At 35.5% G+C, this 23651-nt stretch overlaps 1 protein-coding gene across 1 annotated transcript; it reads right to left on the minus strand.

The window, feature by feature from the left end:
- Nucleotides 1–397: 397 nt before the first annotated feature.
- Nucleotides 398–2957, minus strand: LOC149203957 (uncharacterized). Its single transcript, XM_089402037.1, has 3 exons — nucleotides 1851–2957; nucleotides 1591–1716; nucleotides 398–1165 (listed from the first exon to the last, which is right to left on the minus strand). The coding sequence occupies exons 1-3, from the start codon at nucleotides 2955–2957 to the stop codon at nucleotides 398–400; spliced, it is 2001 nt and encodes a 666-aa protein (XP_089258163.1).
- Between the last annotated feature and the right edge of the window lie 20694 nt (nucleotides 2958–23651).

Raw genomic sequence — 23651 nt, forward strand, 5'->3', positions numbered from 1 at the left:
ATACGTCTTGAAGATACCTCCAATTTAAACGGTCATAAGCCTTAGATAAATCCAGCTTCATAAGCATTCCCTGCTTTTTCCGCACCTTTAAAGAATGTATCACCTCCTGCGAAACCACTATACTGTCGAGTATTTGGCGTCCCTCCACAAAACCAGTTTGCTCCGGCGATATTAGATTTGGTAAAATATGTTTCAGTCTTTTGACAATCAAAGTAGAGATAATCTTGTAAATGACATTGCATAACGAAATGGGTCTGAATCCCTTAGGTTCATCCGAGGTGTTACTTTTAGGAATGAGGGACAAGAAGGTTGAATTAATACCTGGCCATATATACTGTCTCATTCGTGATTCCTCCACCGCCTCCAGTACGTCGTTTCCGATAAAGTGCCAGCTAGCCTAAAAGAATTCCGCCGTATACCCATCCGGGCCTGGGGCCTTATTCTTACTCATATTCATAACCACTTCTTCTAATTCCTCCATAGTTACTCTCCGCATGAGTGCCTTATTTTGATCCTGGGTAACTAATCTCGGTATCTCCCGACATATTTGATGAATAGCCTGCCTTCGGTCCTGTTGATCCTCCGTTAAAATTCCTTTAAAATAATCAAGTAAGAGGTTTTCAATATCTTTTTGCTCTAACACTCGTTCTCCTTCCTCATTCTTTAGTGAAAAAATCCGATTCCTCTGCCGATGTTGGATCGTGGCTTGGTGAAAAAATTTAGTATTGCGCTCCCCTTCCCGTAACCAGCGGATTCGTGATTTCTGTCTCCACAAAATCTCCTCTTGTTTTCTGCGTTCCTCTAGCAGACTGAGAATTCGACCTTCCTCCCGACTCTTTTCTTCATCTCGACCCTCCAAAATTATCCTTTGTTGGATGTTCTCCATTTCGCCTTCTAGTTTATGATTTGCCTCAAAAATGTTACCAAATTCTTTACAATTCCAGTCCTTAATTTGCTGTTTGATTGCCTTGAGCTTCAACTGAATGGTATGCATTTTACCTCTGCCACTAATGTTACTTCGTTTCCACCATTCTTCCAAATTGGTGATAAATTTTGGATCCCGCAACCAAAAAGATTCAAAACGAAAAGGTCTTCTTCCTTTGACCCTTTTCATATCAATCTCTAACTGGATGGGCCAGTGATCGGACCCCAAGGTAGGTAGAATCTACGCTTCAATAAAGACATCACTGTTAAGAATTTGTTCTGATAGCAAAAATCGATCCAATCTGGATGCAATTTGGTTCTGACCCCCCCGTCGATTATTCCAGGTATATGTCCCATTGATTGTGGGGATATCGATTAACCGTAGATCTCTTATCATATCATTAAATTCCTCCATTGACCCGTCCTCTCTCCGTAGCCCCCTCTCTTTTCATCTAAAGTCCTTATCATATTAAAATCCCCACCTATTATCCATGGGGAGTGGGGACTGAAACTTCGCATCATGTAGAGGTGCCTCAGAAAATCTTTGCGATCCCTACAAATATTAGGCCCATACACCCCAGTAAACAAAATCCGTTCCCTCATCCCTACCAGTCGGAACAAACCAGAGAGTATCCTAGGCATAGTATACCAATGCTCAAAAATTACCTGCTCAGGGTTCCACAAAATAGCCAGGCCTCCAGCGGTTGCAGTAGCATCTAAGGCCATAACCTCATAACCTATTTTCAATTTCCGAATAATATCTATCAACGTCTGACTTTCCATTTTCGTTTCCTGTAGTACCATAATACTCGGCTTACCTGTCTGGATTCGTTCCTTCAAATATCTCTGTTTACCACGACTATTTAACCCCCTTATATTCCAGGTAAGAACAATCATTTATAACTTTTGGAGGTTGGTAAAAAAACCTCTGATAGAGGTATCACCCGTCCTGAATTAACAAGAGTCTCTCCAACGGCTTGAATTGACTCATTCAAAGTTCTTCTACCTTTTTTCCTACCACTCTTACCTGGACTTTCTCCTTCCAAATTCGGTAAATCCAGATTATCAACAGCAGCTATCCTCTTCTCTTTATAGCGCTGAAAAGTCTCCTTGTATAATTGCTTCTCTTGTTCTGGGATAAACCGTTCATCGAGTTTTTTCCAGTCAGCAAGTAATTTCTTCAATATTTGTTCTTCCTCGGTTCCGATTTCCTTTACCACCTCTTTTCCTTTTTTCAAGTTATCTATAGCAACGTCATTTCTTACTTCTACCTCCCCATCTGGTTCGCGGCTTGGACTCCTGCTTTTCCTCTTGCCATCCTTTATAATTTCCATCGGAGCAGCCACATTAACCAAATGTTCGGGTTGTATTGGGTTGGATGCATGAACTTCCGTATCCTGGTGGTCCTGGGGTTCCTCAGCGTCCTGCTCCTTAGATTCGTGGAGGACATTGAAGCGGTTCATACTCTCAATTGGGGAATTCGCAACCTTAGTATTCTTTGCAGGAACCCCCGTGGTTTGTTTCCGTTTCCTCTGAACCTCCTGGAATTCTTGTTCGACCCCTTCCTCACCTGCACGTGTTTGACTAACCTTCTTCAATTCCGGTTCAGCTGTGTCGGCAGTTACTAGTGGACAATCTCTCACAAGATGACCGTACACATGACAACGTCTACAACGAAATGGTATATGCTCGTAATCAATGGGCTGTTGCCAGATTTCATCCTGATATTCAAGCTCAATAGACTCTGGAAGGGGGGCCGAAATGTTCATATATACACAAATTCGGGCATAAGAATTATATTTGCCTCGTTTCGTAGATTCCGCAACCTTCACAAAAGTGCCTATAGAATTTCCAATTCCTTCCAGAATTCCAGGGCTCCAGAATTCATCAGGGATCCCAAATAGCCGCACCCATAGCGGGGCTGCCATGATTTTTTCCTCATTAGGGTTGTAACGATCCTCCCAGTATTGTATGAACAAACCTGCATTGTTCAGAAAGTAGGGACCATTTTCAAAGACCCGTTCTTTATCCATATAAAACATAATATTATATAAAAGTATAGATCTTTATTATTATATATATCAGCCCAGGAAAGTGATAATGGAAAAAATTAATATACAAAAACATAATATAATATTATGTTTTATATACTTCTATATATATTAACTTAAATTATAATTATTTATAAATACATATTAATATATTAAATATTAAATATTAAATAATATTTAACTAAAAATAATTAATAAAATATAAAAAATATAAATTTATAATTTAATTCTTTTACACTGAAATAAAATTTCCAATTGATATAAAAATGCCTATTTGAAAATGAGCACCATTCACTCATAATGGTAAAGGTATCGGGTAAACCAATTCCAATGTCCATGAATCATGAATCTTTACGAGCTCAAGGCTTCGATGTTTAACTTCCCTAAACAATGTTTCTTCTTCTTTGGAAATGTAACAAAGGACTTATAACGTATATCACGCTATCCTTTCCATACAAAAAAGTTTCCCTACACATACCACGATGTCTATAATAAAAAGTTGATTTCCTAGAGTACGAAGCATTTGAGAAATTGAGTGTAAAAGTTAGAGAGTTAAACTTTTAGAGTGTGTATATATATCTATCTATATATATATATATAGTCATGATTAAGTTAGACATTAAATTGGTGTATGAGATCTCTTTGTTTGTGTGACAAGGGACCCACCTCCGCACAACGATTTTGACTACTAAGTCTACAAAGGCACCCTCTGGTTTTGAACTTGTGACCTCTTAGGAGGAAACACATGCTCTTAACCTTTAGGCCGACTCAAGCTATATATATATACATATAATTCGAGTTGTTGCTAATATATATGTATATAATCATTCCACAGTTGCTACTGACAGTTCCAACACACTAACAAACATTCTATCCATCTTCATCTTAATCATCTAACCTTCTCCCTCTCAACTTTTTTTGATGAGTAGTACACAGACTACCACCAAAAGAGTAAGAGGCATCTACTAATTCATCGCAGTGAACACATTCTTATAGCAATAATGATGGGATGAATTAACCATTACACCGATGGTGATGACCATCTTTTCTTCGCATTTCATTTAATTTTCCATGAAGATGTAACGTGGAGCCTGAATGCTAAAAATCAAAGAGACGGACTCTAGACTGGACTTTTAGGTTGCATTAAATAAGATAGATAGAGAGTTAGAGATATGGTTTTTATTATACAATCATTATATCTCTAGAATTTATGTCGATTACATATTCTCTAAATATTTTGGAATATTATGAACATGGACAGAAAGTCAAACAATTAACCCTGCCCACGTAAATACCTCATATTCCTAAAATCAGAAATCAACAATAGACATAAAAATGCCCAACTGTATATCTTTGACCTTGATGGGATCAGAGGTGCGCATAGAAGCACAGACAAACACAATAGAGAAGCATAGACAAATGGAGAACAAGACAGAGATGACAAACAAGGATGAAGAACACACAACATAAGCTTTTTTTTATTACTGGAAGGCCTTTCCTTGGATTGCATTCCTTAGACAGAGGTAAATACAAATTTATCGATGAGGACAGAGCTAATCTAGAATTAGCTACATGTGAAATACATGTGATGTAGGTTCAGCTGCAGACGACGTCGGTCATGGACGATGATAACTTTCTGTGGAGTTTCGGAGAGGCGACGTCGATAATTGTTGTTGTGTCAGCATTATTTGGATTCACATTTAACATTATCCTACTTGAATCCAAATGAAGAATCACGAATCAAGTCGCACTGAGTCCTACCATGCCTCTACATAACTCATGTTTATTTCTTGGTATAATCTTAGTGAGCATATCAGCAGGGTTCCTATCTATATGGATTTTTTCCAAGGATAATTGCCCTTCCTCCAACACATGCCAGATCCAAGGATACCTTAAGTCAATGTGCTTGGTTTTTGAGTGAAATAATGGGCTTTTAGCCAAGTGAATGACACACTGACTATCACAATATAACACATACTTGTTCTGCTTTATTCCTATCTCTCCTAGGAATTGTTGCATCCACAACATCTCTTTACAAGCCTTTGTTGCAGCTATGTACTCAGCCTCTATTGTAGAGAGAACTAGTATTCTTTGTAGCCTTGACACCCAAGATATTGTTGCACCTGCAAATGTATACAAATAACCTGTAGTGGACTTTCCGGTGTCTATATCTCCAGCCATATATGCATCTGTAAATCCTTTAAGCATAGTCTCATTTTTACCAAAACATAAACAATAATGACTAGTACCCTTGAGATAACTCAAAATCCATTTTACAGCTTGCCAATGTTGTTTGCCTAGATTGGCAAAGAACCCGCTCACTACTCTCACTGAATATGAAATGTATGGTAATGTGCATACCATGTTATACATCAAGCTGCCAACTGCTGAAGCATAAGGAATATTACTCATTTCTTCCTTCTCGTTGTCATCACTAGGACATAACTCAATACTAGGCTTGAAGTGAGCTGCAATGGGTGTACCAACTGGCTTGGCATCCTTCATATTAAACCTTTTAATAACCTTCTTAATATATTTTTCTTGTGACAACCACAACCTTTTGTTTTTCCTGTCATGTATGATCCTCATGCCCAATATCTGTTGTGCTGGACCCAAATCCTTCATATTAGTTGCCCAAATATTTCTTCAACCTATTGATGATATACTTATCATGCCCAACAATCAACATGTCATCCACATATAATAGTAATATGATATACTTTCCTTGATCATACCTCTTGATATAGACACAATGGTCATCTTTAAACAAGTGAAAACCATGTTCCAACATGAATGAATCAAATTTCTTCTACCATTGTTGAGGTGCTTGTTTCAACCCATAGAGGCTCTTCTTCAACCTACAAATTAGGTCTTCTTTTCCTTTTTATATGAATCTGTCTCGCTGCTCCATATAAATTTATTCTTCTAATTCAGCATGAAGGAAAGTTGTTTTTACATCTAACTGTTCACGTTCTAAGTTTAAAGTAGCAACAAGACCAAGAATGACTCTGATGGATGACATTTGACAAGAGGCGAGAACATTTCAGTGAAGTCAATACCTTCTTTTTGGGCAAATCCTTTCACCACCAATATTGCTTTATACCTCTCCTTCTTTTCGTCACCTTCATGCTTAATTCTATAAACCCATTTGTTTTGTAGAGCCTTTCTACATTTTGGGAGATTTACCAACTCCCAAGTTTTATTTTCCAGCAAAGAGTTCATTTCTTCCTCCATTGCTTTCTTCCATTCTTTACTATTCTCAACTTTACGAGCCTCTTGAAAACAATTCGGTTCACCTTCATCAGTTAATAAGATATAACTTGAAGGAGGATACCTTTGTGAAGACTTATGAGGCCTAGAAGATTTGCGAACCAACTGCGGTGGTGGATTATTAGGTTGTATCTCCTGTAAAGGTTCCTACATGATTCCTTCTTCTTGATGTTCATCACTTTCCACTTGTTGTCCTTCCTTCTCTTAAATTTTCTATCCATTTTCTTCCATTGGTGGGATGTTTTCATGCTTCTCTTCAAACCTGTCAATAACTTTCTTGACCTCCAACTCACCCAGTCCTCTTAAACATTTTTGACTCATTAAATATAACATCCCTGCTTCTAATAATTTATGTTTGACTGGATACCATAGACGATAACCAAATTCTTCATTCGCATATCCCAGAAAAATGCATTTCATAGATTTATCATCTAGCCTAGTTCTATTTTCTTTGGGAATAAGTACAAATGCTTCACATCCAAATATTTTCAAATGAGAATAATTCAATTTCTTACCAATCCAAACTTCTTCAGGGATGCCACCATCCAAGGCTGTACTTGGAGATCGATTTATAAGATAGCAAGTTTTCCTTACAACTTCTGCCCAAAAATGCTTCACCAAACCATATTTGGACAACATACTTCTCACTTTTTCCACAATGGTGCGATTCATCCTTTCCGCAACACCATTCTATTGAGGAGTACCAGGCACAATCTTTTCATGCTTTATGCCAAAATTGTTACAATATTCCTTGAAAGCATTTGAGCAATATTCTCCACCATTATCTATTCTCAAGTACTTGAGAAATTTGTTAGTCTCTCTTTCAACAACAACATGGAATTTTGAAATATTCCAAACACTTCACTCTTACTTTTCATAGGGCACGCCCAAACCTTCCTGGATGCATCATCTATAAATGTTACAAAATATGATGCTCCTCCTAATGAATTGATGTTAATAGGATCAAACACATATGAGTGTATCAATTCTGACAAATTTTCCTTTATGTCATGGCCACCTTTAAGGAATGAAACCCTTCTTTGTCTACCATATATGCAATGCTCACAAAGATCAAGATTGTAGGATCTCAAACCTAGCTATAAATTTTTACCAATAAGGATTTTTAAGCCCTTCTTGCTCATGTGCCCCAAGCGCTTATGCCACAAATTTGTTGAATTCCTTTCTTTTGTGACAACAACCAAATCTGATTTTCTAGTCATTTACTTCAATGTATATAGTGTTCCTGTCTTGGGTCCTCTAGCCACGACCAATGCTCCTTTGCTAATTTTCCAACCTCTTTTTCCAAAGCTTGTGGAATAGCCTTCATCATCCATTTGTCCCATAGATATCAAACTCATGTGCGTTTCTAGTACATGTCTAACCTGTTTCAACAATATATATTGGCCATCCTTCATCTTGATCCGGACATCTCCCACTCCAACATTACTGCAAAAGTGATTATTCCCCAAATGCACTCTACCATAAACACTAGGATTATATGCAATAAAACTATCTTTGCATGGGGTTACATGATGAGATGCCCTAGAGTCAAGAATCCAATCAAAGCTACTGCTAGATCTATATAAACATGCATCCTCTATTGAAACAGTAAATAACACATCAACATCTATGACTACAACAGTAGTCTCACCTTCATTTATGCTAGATGACTTGTGATTTCTACTGGCAAGTCTCTAATCCTTTTGTATTTTCTTCCAGAATCGGCATTCTTTCTTCATGTGCTCGGGTTTTCCATAATGAAAGTAGATGATCCTTCCCCTCCTTGATTTTGATCGGCCTCTCGATCTCGATCTCCCTTGTCGGCCTCGATCAATTCTCCTACCATGATCAGCTAAAGCTAGAACTTCTCCTCCTTGGTTTTCTACAATTGACTTGCGTCACAACTCCTCATTCATTAAAATGTTGCTGACATTATCAGACTTTAGGGTCCCTGTAGGTGTTAAAGTTCTCATAGCCACACTTAAATTTTCCTAGCTCTCTAACATAGAACACATTAACAAGATAGCTCTAATTTCATCATCTAGAATGATTTTAACAGAGGCAAGTTGACTAGTAATAATATTAAATTCATTCAAATGCTCAGCAACTGAAGCACCCTCTTTCATCTTGAGATTATAAATATTCTTCATCAAGAATACTTTGTTCGATGCCGTGCTCTTCTCATATAGATCATGGAGCTTCTTCCATAATCCTTCTACTGTCTTTTCTTCAGACACATTGAAATACACATTCTTTGCTAGATATTGGCGGATTGTTACAATTGCCTTTATATCTAGCTTATTCCACCCTTCATCTGTCATCAATGAGGGTTTCTTTGTTACACCCTCAATCGACAAATATTGATATTTTAAAATCAGTATATCCTCCATTTGTGATTTCCACAAGGAAAAATTAGCGCCACTCAACTTCTCCATGTCAATTACTGTTGTTGTCTCCATAATAAAATTCAGGCCCCCAAAAAGCAAAACTCCACTTACAAAATGAGACTTTAATAATTTAACCTCCTTTAAAAAAATTATCAGATAATAAAATATCACCTCTTAAATTTATAATGACTTTAATTAATTAATTATGCTAAACCTTTTTAACTTAATGAAACTTCCAACCCATTCTCAAATTAAGAAATAAGTGAGCTAAAACCATTAAAAAGTGCCTTTTATAATAATCAATGCCAACTCAACTTTTTCAATGACTACTCCATAAAGCCTTTATAAGATTTTCCTTTGTAAACTATGCAGTACTCCATAAAGCCATTATAAAATTTTCCTTTGTAAACTATGCCATACTAACATACTCAATGCCATACACAATGTTGTTGCTCTTAATCACACATCTCGGTTTTTCTTCAACGACCGTCCTTTTTCCCGTGCAAGATTTAGAGAGGCACCCATAAAATTGATATTATGGAAGAGAATGATGCCCATAGATATGCAACACCCTGATGTTTTTGGAAGATGAGAGTGCAACTAATGGCTTCAGCAACATGAGGTTTCTTGGTAAAGTTCATTTCGGGATCATGTAAAGAGCCACGGGGAAGTCCTGGCGATAAAGAGAATCCCTGGCATATTCAAGCCGAGAGAAGCAATGCAACAGTTCAGCAATTCAAAAAAAAATCCACGACGCTTTGTACATCACTGGCTCTGATACCAGTTGATGGGTTTAGAGGTGGACATAGAAACATAGACATACACAACAGAGGAGCACAGGCAAATGGAGAACAAGACAGAGATCACAAATAAGAATGGAGAACACACAATAACAACTTTTTCATTATTTGAAGGCCTTGCCTTGGCTTGCATTCCTCACGTAAAGGCAAATACAAATTTATAGATGAGGACAAAGCTGATCTAGAATTAGCTACATGTGTGGTAAATTTGGCTACAAACAACATTAGTCATGAACAATGATAACTTTTGGTGGAGTGTCAGAGAAGCGACACCGATCACCGTTGCTGTGTCGGCTTCATTTGGATTCACATCTAACAGACTTAATCTTTCGAATCCCTTGAAATTTATCAGTCACAACAACAAATCCCATCTAGTTATACTATTGACATCTCAAGGTATCATTCGATAGTTTCGAAATCCAATGAGGAACATGGACATTGGCAGTTGCATGGAGATATTTTGTCACTGATTATTGCAGCTTCCCTACAAATTTACCTAGTAGATACCCCAACAGAAAAATGGCATGATGTACTCAGAGATCATCCAAATTTATAAAATAATGTTGAAAATCTCTCTCGCTTAAATTCAAAATTTCAGACAGGACATCAGATGGAAAAAGGTCTGGAAAGGGGTGTGGTGGCCAAAGGTAACCCACTTCCTCTGGATGGCCAGAAAAGGATGCATATTGACTTGGGATCAGTTACAGAAAAGAGGCTTCCAGGGGCCCTCTTTCTGTTTGTTATTCCACCAAAACAGGGAAGACATGGAACATATCCTCAACAACTGCCCATTTGCGGAGCAGAAATGGAGACAAATGCAAGGAGTTTTTGAAAGGATGGACAGAGACCAAAACAATATCAAAGGAACAACCCTATTATGGCAAACCCATATCTATTCCATCCTTGTAGTAAATAGGGCTTGGAACTTAGGCCTTGGATTCACCCTATGGGCCATATGGAAGGAGAGAAATCACAGAATTTTCAAGAACAAAACAACCTCGTAGGAAAAATTATGGGAAGGTATTGTCCAGAACATAAGGGAAAAAATCTTGGCAGAACCATGGCACGAAGAGGACTAGAAAATGTCGCCCCTAGAAGCCCAAATATTACAAAATTTAAACCTAGCATCGAGGATGATTGACAACAAAGCATGGAAGACAAGAAACATGGGCATGAACTCTGGGTCCCATTTTACCCCTCCAGAAGAAGGGTTCATAAAACTTAATTTCGATGGGGCCTCCAAAGGTAACCCGAGAGAGGCAGGCCTCAGGGGCCTCTTTAGAGACACCCAGGCTAACACCCATCTTATCTATGCAGAAAGTTGTGGGATTGCTAGTAACAATGAGGTGGAGTTTGCTACAGTTTGACAGAGCCTCCTAATAGCTGTCAGAATGGGGTATAGAAACCTGGAAGTGGTAGGGGACTCAAGCTTGGTAATCAATACAATGGCAAAATTAAACAATGGCACTAAGTGGGACAAACTTAGCCAGAGTTGGAGGACTGCAAGACTGATCCAGGAGATAGGAGAAATCATCCCCAAATTTGACTACATTCAGGTCAAACATGTCTGGAGAGATGGAAACAAGGGGGCTGATTTCCTAGCTAACTGGGGGTGTAACCATCAGCAAGATTGGATGGAAAAACAATGGCCAGTTCGACCAACGGACACAACCTTTGAAACCTTGGAGGCAATTCTAGAATAAGACCTCAGGCAGAGCCAGGAGAGTCGGAGCCAGGAAATCCAAGCTCCCGTTCGGGATGAGAGAGGGTGTTAGAGGAAATAGGCTTCGAAGTGACATGGTTTGTACCAGGATGATAATTACCGCCGCCCCCCACATCCTCAAGGCAGGGGGTGTGGTGTCCTTAGTCATGAATGCATGGTCAATGGGTTGGCAAGGTGGCAGAGATGGGAATGGCGTTCGACGTGCCGGGCAGGAGAAATTTGTAGTGGAGAAGGAAGGCATCCCGGAGCGAAAGAGAGGCGAAGGCACCTCAGCTGTGGGCTAGCAACGTCTCTCTGGTATGTAATTCAGTCTCGTTCCTGCATCATTTCTATGATCTGGTTGGGTTCCTACGTCAATTACATGAGCTGGTGGGGGTTTTGTTGGGGGGAAGGGAGGGGCAAGAGGTCGCCCCAATGGGGTGCAACATTGTCCAAGAGAAACAGGGGGAGGAATGGGAGGGCCAAAACCTGGCACTGTTTCTTTTTAATTGCATTTAAGCCAGAGCCTCGGTAGCGACATTGGTAATGTTGGGTCAAGCAGAGATACAGGCCCCTACTTAGTGGCTCAGACCAAGGGTATAGGGTATATCATGTGTGCCATGTCTAGGGGGATGAGTGGTGAAGGGGGAGGTAGGAAATAGTTGCGGGGAGGGGGGCGGGATATTAGCTATGTCAGTAATCCGCTGAGAAAACCATGGCATTCGCATACACATGGTAGCAAGAGTGCAGCTATGGACCCAGGGCAGTATAAGGGATAGAGGGGCAAGCTTAACCATGACGGGAAGATGCTGGCTGAGGGAGCTGCATGTGGGTATGATAGCCATCGCAGAGCTAGACTCTGGACGAGCTTGAACGCTTGGCTCCAACTGCAGTGGGATGGCAAGAAATTGCACCATGGCAAGGGGGAGGGGCACTGCGAGGATCTTGGGGAATCGCGCTCAAAGCCCAATTCCCCTGGCCACTTGTGGGCACTGGGATACCTTAACCCGCAGAAGGCGAAGCAAGGCAGAGAGGCATGGTATGAGCAGTTGAGTCGGGATGATGTGAATGGAATGATGGAATTAATGTTGTTTGAATGTCCACAGGGCATCAAGGAACAGGGTATGGCTCTAGAAAAGAGAGGGTGTGGTCATGGTAGCAGGGGCCCAACCCACTAGGCAACCAAGAGACTAAACACAATGGAAGGCTACAGGGGCCGTATGCCTGCTGAGCACCTCATAACAGAGGCAGCTGCGACATACCGGGATGAAATAGATGAAGGAGTTCATAAGTTGATTGACGATTGGGAAGTTAAGATCAAACATGAAAGGGAATCAGATGAGGAGATAGAAGACTGGAGGACGTTGGCTCCTGACATAGGGAATACACGAGGTAGAATTACGTAATTCAAACAAACCTTGTACTTGTACTTCCTGATGAAAAGTATGCTTGGCAAAGCAATGGAACAAATCTATGTGGGGATGGCAGTCACAATGCAGGGCCTGCCCAGTTATAAAAAAGACATGGATAAAATCCTATTTCAGTTGCACAAACAAGAAATCAGGATGGATCGTATTGACCGTCACATCCCTTGCATCGTGGAGTTGTATGGAATGCCAGGGGCAACTGCTGAAGATCCTGCTCTTGTAGCATTTGTCTCTGATGAGCAAAATGTTCAGAAAGACTAGTTTCATTATGCTTAGTTTTTGTTTATGTGGGTAGCTTTTAAATTTTTTGTTTCATATGTCAGTTGGTATAGTTATATAGGGTTTAGACATGAGACTGAGACTTACCTAGCTCTGCTAGAAACACTAAAGCAATTTTGTTTTTGGATGACGTATAATGTTGACCGGTGGCCAACAGACTTGGTTTCCCCTCGGGGCAAGTTGAGGCCACCCGGTAAATCCGTGTGGTGTAAATTTGCCTAATATATAATAGAAAATGGATGGACCTACCAAGATTTACAAAAAAAAAAATTCAAAATTTCAAATAAATAAAATATTGGCAAAATTCCCACTCACATTTTCAATTTCAAATCAAATTGCACAACGCTCATATTCAAATTATAATTTATGTGTACGATTCATCCTCTAAATATCTTATACATGTTGTCACCTCAACCATAGCATGAAATTAACAAGATATAACTTGGTAGGATTGGTTAAAGACGATAATGATGACAATAGAGCTTGTTGAAGGTAACTCAGTGAAATCACATTGAAGATGTATGGTATGCTAAAGACGTTTATAATTCATATTGAGAACAATAATATATATTAAGTTAATGATTGGTTTAGTGCATGGGAATAATGTTTTCTCGTTTTTACTCTTAGTCTTAATCGCAACTGTCGCTGGTTTATATCACGTGGTAAGATATCAATATGCCACATTGTCTTTCAAAAACTCACGTAAGGCTCTGCATGAGTATTGTGTCGTCATTCATGAGTGTAATTGCCTTAATTGCTCATTTTAAGGTTGGGGTGGCACATGTTAGAAATATACTATATAGTTTTTTTGTATTTATAATAATAATAATAATTAGTACAACCACATTAAAAATATTAATGTGGTTGATATAACTGAAGACTTCATAAATATAACAAAAAAAACTATTGCAACACAAAAAATGCCTTACCAATGCACACATTTACCTGATTAACCATGTATAAAAAGGTTATGGGTCAACTTTAACTTGAGAAAAAAAGGAATTACACATCTTATTGTAAAATGGACCATTTTGCTAAATAAAATTTGTTTATATATAAATGAATGTTATAAATAATAATGAGAAACTTATCATGGAGGAACTTATTAGAATTGAAATAATCTCAAATCCCTAGGAAATTGGTGGGCCGGAGTCACTTGACACAAATATAATTTTTTAAATTTATCTAAAGTAATGGACCATTTTGCTAAATAAAATTTTCTTATACATAAATGAATGTTATAAATAATAACGAGGAACTTATCATGGAGGAGCTTATTAGAATTAGAACAATCTCAAATCCCTAGGAAATTGGTGGGCCACTTGACACAAATCTGATTTATTAAATTTATTAAAAATCAATGCAACCTAACAAACTTTGAAAACACACTACAACCCTTGATAAGCATTAAGGCTAAGCAGATGCTAAGCATATTCTCTTGAGAATCAATCTAGGCTCTCAATTAAAAATATATAAAAAAAAGTCAATAGATCCTCATCCACCTTAAGATGAAATAAAAAGCCTTCAGGCAATAATAATAATAATTTATGGAGTTGTATTTAGTGGGACTTTTTGGACTCCAGTGGAAAAAATTGAGGTGTCAAAACTTTTTATTTGTGGAATAAAATATTTCTTAATAAAAAATATATTTTCTAATCTATTAAATTGCTAATTTAGTTTATTTAACATATCCTTAGTGAATGGCAATGATCCTTATGCTCAAGAGATGAGTAACTTTTTGAAGAGATATTTGAAAAAATATTAAGCACCATCTAGTAAGCTAATTATTCACTTATTTTCTTTTCATCTTATCCATTGGATAAGAATAATGTGATATTCAATAGACATTATAGAAAGACAATAAGCCAATGATTATCTTATAACATGGTGCTGAATATTTTCCATCTACTTAGTGCTTGGTGATGCCACCTTATGTCTAAGAGATGTATCACTTTTGGAAGGATATCTACTTAGTGCTTTTATGAATGTACTTCATATAGAGTATTAATTATGGACGTTCAAATCATAATGGCTAGTGTTTCATATGTGGGGCACATTTTGGCTAGTAGGTTAATGCTTTAGTAATATGTTTGAGAATAATCTAGTGACATGCCTACTATGGACTTTTTCTAGTTTTGTAATGTAAACGTCATTTATATTGGTAGTCACTTTAAAGCATTATGCTTGAGGATAACCTAGTGACATGCCTACTATGGATTTTTTTGCAAGTATTGCCGTGGAAACCTTATTTATATTGGTAGTCACTCAAGGGAGATTTAATTTGGATGCCCACCACCCTCATTTATATTACTAGTCATTTAAGGGAGATCCAATTTGACTACCCACCACTTATAAGGGATGGTTTAGTTCTTTCACATACTTGAAAATAATTAAGCAAGATATTTACTATGGACCTTGTTTAGAGCGGGTCACACTTAGGGAGTAACCAATTCAAATCCTTGGTTTTGAATAATAGTAATAATTTAAATTAAAGTTATAATTGAGGAAGGAGTTTAATTGTGTGAGATCCCAAATATACAAGATGCTTTCTAGTAAACTTAGGTATAATATAGTGACATGCTTATTATAGATTCTGTGTGTTTCTTTTGGAATAAGGCTTCTAGAATTTTAATTTAATTATCACTAATTAATAAATAGATGGTAGGAATTTAATCTCTAAAGAATATTCACAAAATATTTTTAGTAGTAGTTAGGATAGATAATTGAGCTTTATTTTAAAAGTAGCTATGCCCTTTTCACTTTTGATTTAATTATTTTTTTATTAAATTAAATTAAATTAAAATTTATATAAAATATTTTGAATATGAAATGAAGTATGGTTTTTTGGGCATGTGGTATTGATAAATCATGGTATTGGTCCATGGTATTGTAATAAATCCAATTTACAAGTTAAGGGCCTCCTTTAAAATAAAGTTATAATTTATTTGTTTATTATTTTATTTTATTTTGCAATATTGATGTGTTATGAGGTAAGTATTTTAATGCCTATCATGAATTGATGTTTATCCACATTTAATAATGATTTAATTTATATGATGTATGGATGCTTACTAGTGATTTAATTTGGTTGTGATAAACATATCTATTTTAAAATAGAACTTTTAACATTTTGTTTTATTAGTCAAGATTTTTCATTTATGAAAGGAACCCAAAAGCAAAAAACTAGTAAGATGTTTACCAGTGATTTAATTTATATAGTTGAGATAAACATATCTATTTTAAAATAGAACTTTTAAAAGTTAAGAGCTTCCTTTAAAATAAAGTTATAATTTATTTGTTTATTATTTTATTTTATTTTGCAATATTGATGTATTATGAGGTAAGTATTTTAATGCCTATCATGAATTGATGTTTTTCCACATTTATTAATGATTTAATTTATATGATGTATGGATGCTTACTAGTGATTTAATTTATATGGTTGTCATAAACATATCTTTTTTAAAATAGAACTTTTAACATTTTGTTTTATTAGTCAAGATTTTTCATTTATGAAAGGAACCCAAAACTAAAAAACTAGTAGGATGTTTACCAGTGATTTAATTTATATGGTTGAGATAAACATATCTACTTTAAAATAGAACTTTTAACATTTCTTTTTGTTAGTCAAGATTTTTCATTTATGTAGAAAGGAACACAAAACCAACAAACTAGTAGGATCAAGACACAACACATAGCCATTACTATTCAGATGAATTTACGAGTAAGATTCTTCGGGTTCTTCGGGTGTGAACCAGGCAAAGAGGTCGGAATTCACAATGTACAATGTACATACTTTTGCCATACTTTACTCCATGCAAGCCATTAGTTCTCTTGAAGGCAAACCATGCTATCCTACATATACCCTAAAACTTTTAACATTTTAATTTAATTATCAATAATTAATAAATAAATAATAAACAATTTCAATTATTCATAATTTTATTAATTATAATAATCTAATCTAAAATAATATATAATTTTTTTTATACAAAATTTCTCTCACTATTTCTTACTAAAACCCTAAAAAATTCTATACAAAAATTCTAACTCTACAACATTTAAATTACACACAAAACTACAATCTTAACATATAATAAAATTCATGTATGATTTTTTGAAATAAATCAAAATTTAAACCACAAAATTTAGTAAACAAAATTTACAAGTTAAATAATTAAAATTCCCTTAAAAATTAAAACATAAATTATGCTACATTAAATATACTCACTAATTTTTTTTATAAATATAAAACTTTAATAAATTTAATTTAAAATGAATTTAAATTAATATTTCATCAATAATATTATTTATTTAAATTAATATTTTTATAAATATATAGAATCACAATTTCAATAACCAATTTTATAATTTTCTTAAAAAAAGAAATATAAATTACACTGTAATAAATATAATTTCGTTGAAATTTTTATAGATGTGAAACTTTAATAAATTTAAAATAGAGTGAATGTAAATAAATATTATTAAAGTAAAATGAATTTAAATTAATATTTATTTGTTTAAATTATTATTTTAATAAATATATCAATGAATTTAGCATGACACATTTCACTATATAAAAATATGGAAAAAACAAATTTGTTAACATTTCACTATATTAAATTTGTAAAATATATGGAAAAAGCAAATGTCTGTAAGACATTTCAGACTTATATAATAATTTTCTCATCCATACAATTTTAAAAAACACATTTCCCCATAAAGCTGAAGAATTTATGATGTGTAAAAACTTTTGGATAGAGACATGTCAAAGAGCCTCAAAGTAAAGTGAATTTAAAGTTAATACTATGTATTGCAGAGTCTAGGTGGCAAATTAGAATATGTTTATTTGTGGATTTAGCATGATACATTTCATTACTTTGAATTTATAAAATATAAAGAAGAAACATAATTCTATACGCAATTTCAGATTTTATACAATAATTTTCACATCCATCCATGTAAAGGCAGAACAATTTATAATGTGTGGAAACTTTTTGATAGAGACCTGATAAAGAACCTTAAGGTGGTAGCGATGCTCCTATTTTGGTTTTTAAAAGTCTTATGATTAATTTCTTATATATGTGATTTAAATATAAAATTTTAATGCGGTATACTTAATATTTAAAAGAATTATTGGGTGATTAGTTTATAATTTTTTAATGTAAGATGATTTGGAATGATCTAATTGATGATGTATAAATATTAGTTTAAATATAAAAATTTTAATACGGTATACTTAATATTTAAAAGAATTATTGGGTAATTAGTTTATAATTTTTTAATGTAAGAAGATTTGGAATGATCTAATTGATGATGTATAAATATTAGATTGAAAGGATCAAGCTTCATGAGGAAATTGCCCTCCTCTTCCCTAACTTGGAGAGGCCTCTTTTCTAATTTGGAGAGGTGGCCTCTTCATGAGCATCCATGCATGGTGTTTTTTTAGGAGTTGTTATAAGGTGGGAGGAAGCTTTTTCAATAATGATTTTTTTTTGGGTGGTTTATGTTAAAGTGAGAAGAAGCTTTCTCAATAATGACCCTTTTTGTGGGTGGTTTATCTTAAAGGGAGAGAAAACTTTTTCAATAATGATTTTCTTTGTGGCTGGTTTATTGGAAGGTCCATTCATATGAAAAAGGGGATCTCTAATAACAACTCTCCTTACCCATGTTAAAAAAAAGTGATTTTATATAGAGTGGTTTTCCTTACCAATATTCACATTCAATATGGAGTGGTTTTTATTTGGTGGTTGTAAATTAATGTGGATTGATTTTTATTTATTGTATGTATATAAGATGTCTTACTCTTGAAGGAAGAGAAAGAACTCATGTTCCTAAAAGAACTCATGGAAAGGTTGTAGACCAAATTGACTTATTGATAGAGTTTGATGGGAGTTAATCTAATCAACCTCTTTCTGTTGCCCACCACGTGTATGTATAAGTAGCCCATTTAAGATTAGTAAGAAATATACATTTTTGAAATATTCTTTATTATATATGTTATTTTTATTTTAATAAAATGTTATTATTAATATTTATTTTAAATGTAACTAGTTTTAAATATTTTTATTCAAATGAGATTTGTTATAAATTTATAAATGTTAAATGTAAATTGAGAAGGTAAAAATGGGTTTTGATCTTGTAAATATGAGATTTTATAATTTTTATTCATTTTTATAATTGAAATTTATCATAAAAGGGTATTAGTGAGATTTGTTTTTAGTGAGAGTTTTTGGAAGTTTTTCTAGTGGATTTTTCCAGTCTAATTTCTCTAAAATCTGGTAGAAATTTTTTGAAATCAAAAGCTTGATGGGTAAGCTCTACACAATCGAAGTGCCATAAGGTTTTTCAGAGTGTCGAATCCATATATACAGTTAAAAAAACCAGTTTAAATAACACAAATCAAGATTTCACCTCAATTTTTTTCCATTAAATTTTGACACGGTAAATTCCAAAAAGTCACACCAAACAGAACTCCTTATATATATAATTTGTTTTTTAATTGGAGGAAGGGAAAGAGAAAAACCAACAACCTTCATATAAGGTCTTCATCGTAGTACACTCTATAATTGAGTATTCTACATTTCATAAGTTATATAATTGAGTATTCTACATTTCATAAGTTATATATGTGATATTGTTATTAAATGTTAAGTAAGGAATTTTTTTAAATAAGATTATTATTATTTTTTATTTAAAAATATAATGAGATTTAAATAATATTTATTTAAATAATTTTGTCTTAAAATTTTATATATTAAATGTAAATGAGGGAAGGTGTAAAGGGAGTTTGAATTATCAAACTTTATAATTGGAAGGGGCTTATATTTATCATATAAAGGGGATTAATAGTTACATCATAGTTGAATTGAGTTATAAAAGGATGATGTTGATCGTATAAATTAATAGTTAATGATTATATATTTTTTGATATTTCAAGGAAAAATCAAAATATACATATCAATATGCGAGTTGCCACTTAGCGAATTAGGTTTCTCTCCTTTCAAAAGACAAAAGGTAGCCTATTAACTTCTAAAGCAAGGATGTTGATAACAATAAGTAATTTAAACTAAAACATCAACAAAATATTTCCCTTATATTATATATATAGTGGTTCACTATACTGGAGATCGATACTAGCTACATCCATGGAAAGTCCACCCAATATGCCACTTGCCACTTAGCGAATTAGGTCTCTCTCATTTCAAATGACAAAAGGTAGCCTATTAACTTCTAAAGCAAGGATGTTGATAACAATAAGTAATTTAAACTAAAACATCAACAAAATATTTCCTTTATATTATATATATAGTGGTTCACTATACTGGAGATCGATACTAGCTACATCCATGGAAAATCCACCCAATATGCCACTTGCCACTTAGTGAATTAGGTCTCTCTCCTTTCAAATGACAAAAGGTAGCCTATTAACTTCTAAAGCAAGGATGTTGATAACAATAAGTAATTGAAACTAAAACATCAACAAAATATTTCATTTATATTATATATATATAGTGGTTCACTATACTGGAGATCGATACTAGCTACATCCATGGAAAAATCCACTCGTGTGTAGGTGAGCCAGTTATCTTTCATGTAGAAATGGTTACGAAGGAGCAAGCATGTCAATATCGGTGGGAATGGAACCCTGATGGGGAGGATATAACGACTCTTCCCTACCACTTGAGCTACACCCACTTGACACCTTTCTATTACATATTAAAAATAGTGCAAAAACACTAATAATATTCCCCTACTTTATTGGACTAAAAAATATATGGATCACTTCTTCTAAAGCAATTCTATCCACTTCTACTTTAGCAACTACCAATGGATAAGGATTCATTCAAATGTTTATAATTTTTTTCATTTAATTGTCTATATACATGTTGATAAGTAACTATAGAAAACCTATATTTAACATCTTTGATCATAACTGATGGAAGAATTAGATTTTTTAATCTAATTTTATCTTTAACTTTTTCATTTAACCACATGATAATTTACACAAAATATAATGATTTTCTTTCATATTAGAATGCCTCCTACACCCCTTTTGCTTAACTTTGACTTACTCCATCAAGTAACCTTGAGCCTTAGATTCATAAAGTGTTTTTATAACTTTAACCTTATTACAAGTAGTTTGCTTCCAATTTCCCCCATATGTATAACTTACCTAATGACTACCTAAATTGGAAAATATTTTTATCCTAAATATCATCTCCTTTTCCCCATGGGGGGACAACACATCCTGTTAGGATTTATTAATATGATAGGAAGTGGAAGTTTGGGACTTCATGTCTTTCACACTTGGTGGATTGTTAAGCATATGGTCCACACAAGAGCATTAATGAAGTTTTTCAAAATGGTTGGTATTTGAATCGAATTTCCAATGGCCTCCCTAGTGATCAATTCCCTTTGTGTTAGTACTAGAAAAGGTGACATGGAAATAATAGACAATGAAGTTCAAATGGGGGAATGACAAGCAGTGGTATGTGTGGTAAAGAAAACATACTTACAATTGGAATTACTTATCCTTTAGAACTCAATTTTTTTGGTTTGGGACATTGTTCATTAGCTCAAAGGGCATAGTTGCAATTATTCTCTTAAGAAATTTCAATTCAAGCCTAAAAGCAGGTCTAAAAGAAAGTTATGGTTAAGGATAAAAAATTCAGTTTCTTAAAAAATATTCTTTGTGGTTCTTCTTGGGTGAGTTTTCCTTCTTTAGCCGGATATTCACAACTTTGAGAGTGTTGTCTCTTCCTCAAGGGGTTGGTTTAGTGGTTTATCTCTCTCCTACTTGCTTTTGGAAGGTTTGGTTATCTTTGAGCCTCACTTTATGATCCAGGTCGATATTGGTGGCCACCTGTCTATTCCACTTGGACCCTCACCATTGTTTCTTTCAATTTTTCAGTTTCCTTATTTGTAGGACAATTTACTATTTTTGGTAGTTTTTTGGGTCCTGAACTTCCGGAGTCGTTTTGAGGCCCTAAACAAAGTTTTTTGGGAAAACGGGAAGCAACATGGGTCATTGACCAATGTTTCTCACTCAAAAGTTGCAATCCTCAGATAGATATTTCTAACGAGGTATTGTGTGTGTCAAACAGAGATTGTATGCCAAAGTTATGACCTCGGGAAGTTGATGCACCAATTTATCGAAACGGGGCCCATAGTTTAGCGCTTCATCTCCTAGGGTTAGGTTTTTGGATGTTTAGGGTTTTCCATTGTTTCTCAACAATAAATAGGCCTTCAAGCCTCATTGTAACACAGTTCAGAGGCATGTAGCCGCCACATCTCTTCTTAGAGATAAGCTACCATTGCCCAAGTTAGTCTTATTTCCATTCTGTTTGTAAGCATATTTCAGTATTTGATAATAATGGAATGAAGTGCTATTTCCACTGCATCTTTTTATTTATGGTTATATCTGTAATTTGTTGCATTCCTATTTAAATCCGGATCAATGGTATCAGAGCAGTCTCCTCTTTCTCTGTTTTTCGTTGCATGTCCCCAACGAGGTTGGGATATAAGTAGTTAGGGCTTGAACTGGTCGAACCTTTGCAAGACTAGCCTCGCAAATCCCGACGGCCTCCCATGGCGGATGAAAAGAAAGACGAGGGGGCAGGAGATCCTATCAAAATATTGCTTGAAGAAGCCCTCGAGCGATAAAGGAACTCGAAGATCTAGAGGAGGAGGAGCGTGTCTTCCACTCTCAGATGTGGGTAAAGGGTTCCCCGCTACAGTTCATTATCGACAGTGGGAGCCAAAAGAACCTCATTTCAGAAGAGGTCGTGAAGAGGCTGGGCTTACTAACCACAATACATCCAAAAATGTACACCATTGGATGGCTTCACCAAGGACGGGATATTCGTGTGAGCTAGCAGTGCTCCCTTCCATACAACATCAAGTCCTTCACGGATGAGGTATTATGTGACATTGCTCCCCTTGATGTTTGTGATGTATTATTAGGCCAACCATACTTATGGAAGCAACATGCTATGTATGAGTCAAGGCATTGTGCTGTTATTGTTACTTTGGGAAATAAGTTGTACAGGATACCAGAGGTAGCACTGCCTACTGCCATCTCTTTGGTTATTGCAAAACAATGCAGTAAGCTCATTTCTAAAATTGGGAAATTTGCTTTCCTAATGATACACCCTCAAGGAAAGAAGAAGAGAGTGGCCATGACCTCCAGACAGGGCCCCTTCGCACAACAACAATAGATGGACAAGGTTGTGGAGGAGTACAAGGACATCTTCACCTCCCCCATAGGGGTGCCTCTGCACTGTCAGGTCAAGCACTCCACCGATCTGATCCCAAGTGCGTCGCTACCTAATGGACCAATCTATCGGTGCTCCATTCTGGAGAATGACGAAATCAAGAGGCAGATTCAGGAGCTGCTGCAGAAAGGTCACACCCATCCGAGTTCATCGCCCTGTGGGAGCCTGATCGTGTTGGTACATAAGAAGGATGGGACTTGGAGACTCTGTATTGACTACTGGGCGTTGAACAAGATCACTGTTTGGAATAGGTACCCTATCCCACAGATAGATGACCTTCTAGACCAACTAAAGGGGGAAAAATATTTTAGCAAGATCGACTTTAAGTCCGGCTATCACCAGGTACCAATCGAACCCTCCGATGTGTGGAAGACTACCTTCAAAGCTAAGGAGGGCATTTTCGAATGGTTGGTTATGTCTTTTGGGTTGACGAATGCTCCTGCAACCTTCATGAGGATGATGGATGACATATTGCGGCCATTCACCAACTCATTTGTAGTGGTATACTTGGATGACATCCTGATCTTCAACTAG

The sequence above is a fragment of the Pinus tabuliformis genome, chromosome 2_1, assembly GCF_031772625.1.
Source record: "Pinus tabuliformis cultivar Carrire ecotype Pingquan chromosome 2_1, CPIR1, whole genome shotgun sequence".
NCBI classification, from domain to species: Eukaryota; Viridiplantae; Streptophyta; class Pinopsida; order Pinales; family Pinaceae; genus Pinus; species Pinus tabuliformis.